We start from the raw sequence: 7,487 nt of genomic DNA, 5'->3' as shown, positions 1-7,487 counted from the left end.
TTTAAGCATAATAATACAGCGGGTCACCTTTGTATTACGCCAACATAAGTAACAGCACTTCGACGGCTTGCGGTGTACGGCGTTTAGATCAGTCTTATGGCGCCATCTGCCTGTGGACTTCAATCAATGCCGCTTTCTAGCGTTCGTTTGGGTTTAGTAGTGGGCCTGCGTTTAACGGACACGTTACACCGTTGTCCAGTGATGTTTTAAAACGTTTAAGACACGAATCCGATTAGATGCTTGATGACCCATGCTTCATAATCAATACGAAATGAACCGTTCATAAAATACGTGACACCCAAAAAGGAATATAATTTGCCAAATATAGATAATATAATACTATTTCAGGGTTGCCAACCCTACTTGTGATACGATGCAAAGTCTCAGCTTTTACATTTTGTAGGTTTTAATACTGTTTTGGCGTAATTTATTGCAGCGCCTCTGTTAAAGGCTGCTTTGATTACACAGCAGGCTTTTTAGTGTTAGAGTCAATAATTGCATCCTTTTTTAAATGTTCACACAAGTGGATATTAATGAATGCAATACTTAATTTAACCCAAAAGAAGTTTAAAATGGTGTTAAAAGGCAGTGAACTGCATTTAACGAAAGATTTTTTTATCCCCTTATATGTCCGATATATACAATATGGACATTTAATCGCGATCCCTTAAAAAAAATCCCCCATGTCCGAACCCCATAAAAGCTTTGTTCGTTATTTTGGATGAAAACCATTGACTGCCACGTAATGAATGCTATTAAGGTCTAGAAAAGCATGAAAGACATTAGTCCATCTGCCATCAGTGGTTCAATCCGTATTTTATGAAGCGATGAGAATATTGTTTGTTATGCAAAGAAAATGAAAATAGCGATTTTATTCAACGATTCGTCTTCCCCGCGTGTCTCTTCGCGTCACTGTAGCACCATTTTGGAGAAGATCCACTGAACACAAATAGCGTACCCTGTTCCGGGCCATCATGCGCCACACAGATGTGCTGTTTTTGTTCAAATAACAGCGTAAATACATATAGAAAATGTATCATTGTGACACAGCTGGCATGGGAATAAGGGATTGACGACGGTTTTGTTTTTAGGGTGGTGTAACCCTTTAAATGTAAAAGTAGCAGGCCTTTAGTGTTACTGCTAGTGAACTATCACTGGTAAATACTGGCATCAAGTGGAGGTTGATTGCACTACACTTCACTGTTCTACACAAAAGCCTCTGCGTAACTGTTGCATATATTATATATTATTATATCAAATGTAACTTTTGTTTTCACACTTGTGTACATATTGTCATATTCTATATGCCTATATACTGTATATGAATATGTATATTCACTACTGTAACCAACATATCTTGATAGAATCATACCATACGCTGCTTAAGAAATGTATAACACCTAAAGACAGCATAATAGTCTGATTATGAATGCGTTATAAAATGTAAGTATATGTAAACGGATCATTTCTGAAGCCTATTTAAGTGAGGTTTCTCGTAAGCTGTAGGTGTGCTTGCATATGCGTCACAGAGAGGTCATGCACATCCACAGGGGAAACCATAAACCACCAGTTGGAAATTTAAAGTACCACAATATGTACTGACACAGGAGACGAATGTGTGACGAAACAACGACTTCCTCCCGCTGTAATTAGGGACATCAATACTTGCACTCAAGTTGACAAATGTACCGTAATCTCATTGGTTACAGCAGGATACCCAGAGGAAGCAACTTAATAGCTTTACTGTAAATAATTCCTCCTCTTGACTCATACTCAGTCAGTAATAGCGCGCTTTCCAGTTTTTCCCGTTTAGGCTACTTAATTTGCCGAGGTTTGTGTTTGCCTCTTTTTACGGCAAGCATTGGTTTGTGAACCGAAAACGCATTTATATTTAACAATTGTGAAAAATAATAGCGATATGCATGCTGCATACACACACAAATAGGCCTCCACGAAAGAACGAATGAATGAATGAATGAACGACAAAAAGCTGGTGGCCAAGTGAACATGTGAAGTTAAAACTCTTATTTAGATTCAACCAAACCCAAATCCAACAGGCTATACATATACAGCTACATATAATCAGTTTCCGTAACCACAACTTTGAACAACGTTTTCAAGAAACCCTTCTGGCATCACAAAAGTTAAAGTCTCGCCAGCATCTAGTTGTATGGTAACTATAGTAACAGTGCATTCCCGGAGCGATACAAAATGAGCATAAACAACAACAAAAAAAACCACAAATTTGAGCAAAACGTTTTAATCGCAGCCTAGTTTATTTACATAAGTTCAACAAAAATATCTAATAGGTCTTGAAGATGCTTACAGGTGATCGCGCGCCTCTTGAAACCAACATTTTCGCGTGTAATTTCAAATCGGAAACGCATGGGGGCAGTGTTGAGGTGAGAACGGAGCGGAGGTGACGGGCAAAGCAAGACGCGGATTCATCGTTCAGCTAAACCACGCCGTGCACGGAATGAGCGAGCAAGGCCATACATACGAAGCGGTGACTTATAGTTTCGTCATATGACGTCAGAGTTCACTAATCGCAATCATGAATTAATTCATACCAAATCCACCGGTGCTGCACGACTCCATTCTTCGTCATCTGTGCGCGGACGGGCCAGTAAACGCACCGGCGATCTAGTTTGCTCGCGGCGCCACAACAAAATCACGCATTTTGACTACTAACTTTTTGCGAGTGATAAAACGAAAAACTAACGAGAGTTCTGAGTTCCAAGTGGAACAAAGCCAGGCGGGCTTATCATTCAAAACATTTCAGACGCGGTCATTTCCGCTCACCAAAGAAAGCCATGACGCATAGGAGACTAAAATAGACTAATATGTCTTTTATTGATTGCGTTAATGAAAAAATAAATACATAAGATATGGAGACGAATTTAAGCCAGTATATAAATATAGCGCAGGTTTAAAAAAAGGAAAAAAGAAAAGAAAGCGCGCTATTTTTATTCCCAGTGATATTTCAGTACCCCGGTGCCGGACAGCGCTCGGCTCGTGACCCCGTGACAAATGTGGTGTTTTTGAACTTGTCTCTTTTTGTTGTCGTGTCCACCCTTTATCGTCCCGTCAATGCTCGGTGCCTAAGCGCCCGTGTGGAGTGACTGATGCGGTTTGGGACCCCGAGACAACCCACGGACCGGTGAGCCTAATTGGCAGTCACATTGTCATGTCAAGTTGCAAAAAAAAAAAAAAAAAAAAAAAAAAAGTTGCAAATTGTCCTTTCTCCCGAAATTACGTTTAGAGGAAAGTTCCATTAGAGGTGTATGCGTGTGACTCGTTCATCGACGAGGAAGGAACTGTACTATTATATCCCGGGAGGAAGGGTTGATGACGTCTGTGGCATACTTAATGTGACTTATTGAAAAAAAAGGCAAGACTCCCTATTCATGGATAAAAATCCGAGGTAATCGGAGCACGGCAGAAAAAAAAAAAGTTTTGCAAAAGGATATGTAGACAAACGAGCGCTGCTGATTTCACCGAGGTTTTTGTTTGCGAAAGTGATTTTGTTTATATTGGTTATTGTATAAAAGTGCAGGGGTTGAACCGACGAGCGCATAAGCAAAGGACGGTGGCGCTTCAGGGAAGAGGTGCTGTGAGGAAGATCTCTATCTCTCTCACACAATCACAGCCGCACCCGAGTCGCATCCAACAGCGCTTCTATCTACCTACTCCGCAATAGGTAGGTTCAAATCGGGCGAAGGCGATTTTATTCGGTTTAAACCAAGGAATTGCGATACGGAGACGCTCGGGCAACTGGATTTTCCTTTTCTAAAGATTATCTGCCGGTTTTGTCGTTCGCCTCACCGGGAGGAGGATTCTGTTGCGCGTGCATGGCAATCTTTAAACTTTTCACATTTCATCTCGTGAGCGGGAAATACGAGTAAAAAAAGTAAAAAAAAAAAAAAAAAGGTTTGCCTTTGTGGATTTCAGAGGCTTTCTTAGCAAAAGTTCTTTGCGCATTGCTATATCGAATGTAACGCAGCCCTGCCCAGGCGTCCGGCGCTTTTGTAAATTTACCAGGACTGTGAGTGTTTTATATTTCGAAGTTATTCATTTAACTTTCTTCTATCTTTACAGCATGGCCAGATCTAGTAAAGCGACTTTAGCTTTGCTCATCTACGGAATCATGATGCACTACAGCGCCTACTGCACGCCTATTGGGATGACTTTTCCCAAGATGAGGTACGTATAAGCTCTTCCTCTCAACGTTTTGGGGTTTTCCTTCGTGTCGAAACTAGGCTAGGCTGCGTTCTGCGACGAGCCCAAACGGCATAGTATTTAATCTTGTCGAATCGCCGAAAAAAAAAAAAAAAACAAATAAGGATTTTATCTCCGTTTTTTTGGCTGCTAAATTATAGAGTGGATCGGCTTTGTTGTATTATTCCGTAGACTTCAAACAGTAACAGCCCCAGCGAGATTTTTCCCCCCGAGTGTTTACGCAAGGCTACAGTGCAAGCGCAATGTGGGAGGGCGTTCGTATCGCTAAGGAGGAATTTCTCCATCGGGACAGGCAGATGCGGTGTAGCCTGTATGAAAATGAGAAACCAATGAATGTAACGGGTGGCCCGTATAAGATGACGGTACAGTGGCGTCACTGTACAAACCGAAGGGAAAAAAAAAAACGAATGAGATGCGGGACCTTTTGTTGTGTTAATTTACTGACGATTATAAGATTGCAATGTCGGGTACAGTTTCACAAGTCACCGTCAAATCTTATTATTGAGCGTACGGCCAGCTTCATCACAATTTGCTGTGCTTTAAAAAAAAAACTGCGAAGAAACGCTTGGAAATAAGATTAATATCGTCCCGTTTACCTTAAAAAGATAACGTGATAACGAGACAGTATTTTAAAAATCAATCCGATTCACGAACCTGCTTCGAGCACGACGCGTTTATTTATTTTTTATTACGCAAAAAAACTAGGAATTAAATTAGCGTTTTATTTCGACTTTGTTTCGAATGCTGTTTTTTTAATGGACGTTATATACCTCTGGTGATTAAATTGTGATTTATTAAACGCATTATTATTTTTTTTCTTCCAGACTAGACAACGACGTATTTGACGAAGATGGAAACTCGTTAAGCGACCTGACTTTTGGCACCGATCAGATTGCTATACGAAGCCCTCCCTCTCTCACGGACGACCTATACACGCTATACTACCCGCCAGAGAAAAGGTAGCCTGCGTTAATTCACATCACTTGACTTATGAGAATCAATGTCATTACGTTTAGTTTATGTCGTTCCGCTATGTCTGTTCCTTTTGTTTCCCAGCTTTTTTTCCTTTGCTTTTTTTTGTTATTGTTGCTGTTGATATTTGCATCAAGTGAATATTTAAGATAGACAGATAGTCAGACAGACAGATAGAGAGAGACGGAGCGAGAGAGAGAGAGACGGATCGATTGACAGATTTACTAGGGGAATCGAAAGTAACCCTATTACGCGTTTAGCCGTGAGAAGAATACAACTAAATCAGGCTGATTACTTTGCAACAAACGTGTTCTGTGGTATTTCATCACTGATATTATGTGTTTGGCGTTTTATCTCAGAACGGAAAGGCATGCAGATGGATTATTAGATAGAGCCTTGAGGGACATCCTGGTTCAGTTATCAGCACGAAAATATCTGCATTCTCTGATGGCAGTTCGCGTAGGGTAAGGGCATTTTTTAAGCGTTTACCTGCCGTCATCTTTGTTTTCCCCCTTTTATAATTTCAGTGGAGGTGATTTCTCGTTGTCCTGTCTTGACTTTCTCATGTCTTTATTTTCCCCGACTTCTTGTGTCTTTGTCTGTGGGCTCGCATGGGCGTGGGATTTCACGGGGAAACTACTCGTGGACGAAGCCCGATAAATTAAAAGTCACGTCCATTGCTTGTGCTGAGACGAAAACGCTGTGTATCGTGAGAGGAAAAAACAAAAAAACCAAACGCCGAGAGACTATGCGTCAGAATACATATAAATGCAAACATGCATAATTTATGAGGCTTGTCTGCTGGACCCTCTTTCCATTTCTAATACAATTCGTTTTAATGCTAACGAATGTGCTCGGGATGATTTATTATTGAACAACGGAATACCAAAAAAAAAAACCCACTGGATCGTCAGGAGCGTTTGTGCTGTGCTGAAACCTGTTAACGCGATTTCTTTGCCAGCCGGTAGCCTAATAATAGTTCGTATGTTTGCAGCGGAGGAAGCAGCGAGGAGGACGAATCGGAAACCTTATCAAAAAGGCATTCGGATGGGATCTTCACCGACATTTACAGTCGCTACCGAAAACAGATGGCCGTCAAGAAGTATTTAGCAGCCGTCCTGGGAAGAAGGTACAGACAGAGAATTAAAAACAAAGGACGTCGATTTGCTTATTTGTAGCGCTGACAAAACTGCCCCCAACTGCCCCTTCATGTGTACATTCAGTCCTAAGATCAAAGTCATTCTGATATAACTGATTAATCAGTGGATCGCGCCTGTGTTCTTTAAACATGTATTTATGTATGAAGTAAAGCCATTAAAATGAATATTTTACTAATAACATTGTTTTTCTTTTTGTACAAAAGCACTTGAAACCGCACAGTTATACTTTGTGGACCAACCGTTCAGTTTCATGTATATAGCTATATATGTTAAAAACAAATGAGAACAAAAACCATCAGGAGGAGAGAAAAAAAAAAAAAAAAAAAAAAAAAAAAAAAAAGAAAAAAATGTGCACCTTGAACGTTATGCGCCTGATATCTTTTCGAATTCATCATCATATGCAGAAAATAAATAGATTTTAAAAAGACAATCAAAGTTCTGAATGTTATACTTATTTTTGTAATCTGCTAAAGAATAGAGTCTTTATTTTATCCAAAGTCTGCCCAGGGATGTATCCAACATACTCTGTAAAGTACAGGGCTGTTTCAACTGTTTTGACTCCCCTCCTAAAAAGGGGGAGTGGGAGAGGGATATATAGTAGCTGGCACGGTTCCCTCTTTCTTAGCCCACTCGTTTGTGAACTGTACTTCAAATCACCTGTCTTCTCCAGATGGAATGTGATTGTCCTGCCTGTGTTGATGATTGGTGCCAGTAACCAATATGCCTGACTGGGAAAAAAAAAATTACACTGGAGTAACTGTACATGTTTTTTGTTTTTTTTTCTAGTTGGATTTTCTTTCTGGTGTTTTTATTCATCTCAGTGCACGGTATACCTAAAACGTATACATGCATGTCCTTTGCACTTCTTTGTTTCCCATCCACTCAATGTTTCCGTGCTCGGTGTATTGGTCCCCCCATCAGATCCGCCTCTGAGAAAGCAGAGAAAAAAACTGAATCAAATCGAACAAGTCCAAATCTTCAGATGCATGCTCCAACTAAAACGTGTTGTGGAATTGGTGCGTCGGTCTCTCTCTCAGTTCTTTGCATGCATTCGATGCCTTTGTGGGTGGCTTTGCGTCATTTCTGACTGAATTTTGTTATTATGCCTTAAGCTGC

At 40.4% G+C, this 7,487-nt stretch overlaps 1 protein-coding gene across 2 annotated transcripts; it reads left to right on the top strand.

Annotated features, from left to right (window-relative positions):
• Window positions 1–3,337: 3,337 nt before the first annotated feature.
• adcyap1b (adenylate cyclase activating polypeptide 1b) lies at window positions 3,338–6,801 on the top strand. Of its 2 annotated transcripts, XM_043224523.1 has the most exons (5): window positions 3,338–3,700; window positions 4,099–4,203; window positions 5,064–5,198; window positions 5,571–5,675; window positions 6,206–6,801. In XM_043224523.1, exons 2-5 carry the CDS (start codon window positions 4,100–4,102, stop codon window positions 6,387–6,389), a joined length of 528 nt encoding a protein of 175 aa, XP_043080458.1. In that variant the 5' UTR covers window positions 3,338–3,700; window position 4,099; the 3' UTR covers window positions 6,390–6,801. The 2 variants fall into 2 exon arrangements, with proteins under 2 accessions (XP_043080458.1, XP_043080468.1); XM_043224533.1 differs by lacking the exon at window positions 5,571–5,675 and having other exon boundaries at window positions 3,356–3,700.
• The last annotated feature ends 686 nt before the right edge of the window (window positions 6,802–7,487 follow it).

Source organism: Puntigrus tetrazona, chromosome 2 (assembly GCF_018831695.1).
Source record: "Puntigrus tetrazona isolate hp1 chromosome 2, ASM1883169v1, whole genome shotgun sequence".
In the NCBI taxonomy this organism is placed as follows: domain Eukaryota; kingdom Metazoa; phylum Chordata; class Actinopteri; order Cypriniformes; family Cyprinidae; genus Puntigrus; species Puntigrus tetrazona.
Note: the sequence above shows the minus strand (reverse complement) of the source record. Positions and strands in the feature narration are given on the sequence as shown.

Bases quoted from the DNA above. Each gene is read 5' to 3' on its own strand.
- adcyap1b (XM_043224523.1), top strand. From the start codon at position 4,100: ATGGCCAGATCTAGTAAAGCGACTTTAGCTTTGCTCATCTACGGAATC. The intron at 4,204-5,063 runs GTACGTATAAGC...TTTTTCTTCCAG, and splicing joins ATGACTTTTCCCAAGATGAG to ACTAGACAACGACGTATTTG. The intron at 5,676-6,205 runs GTAAGGGCATTT...GTATGTTTGCAG, and splicing joins CTGATGGCAGTTCGCGTAGG to CGGAGGAAGCAGCGAGGAGG.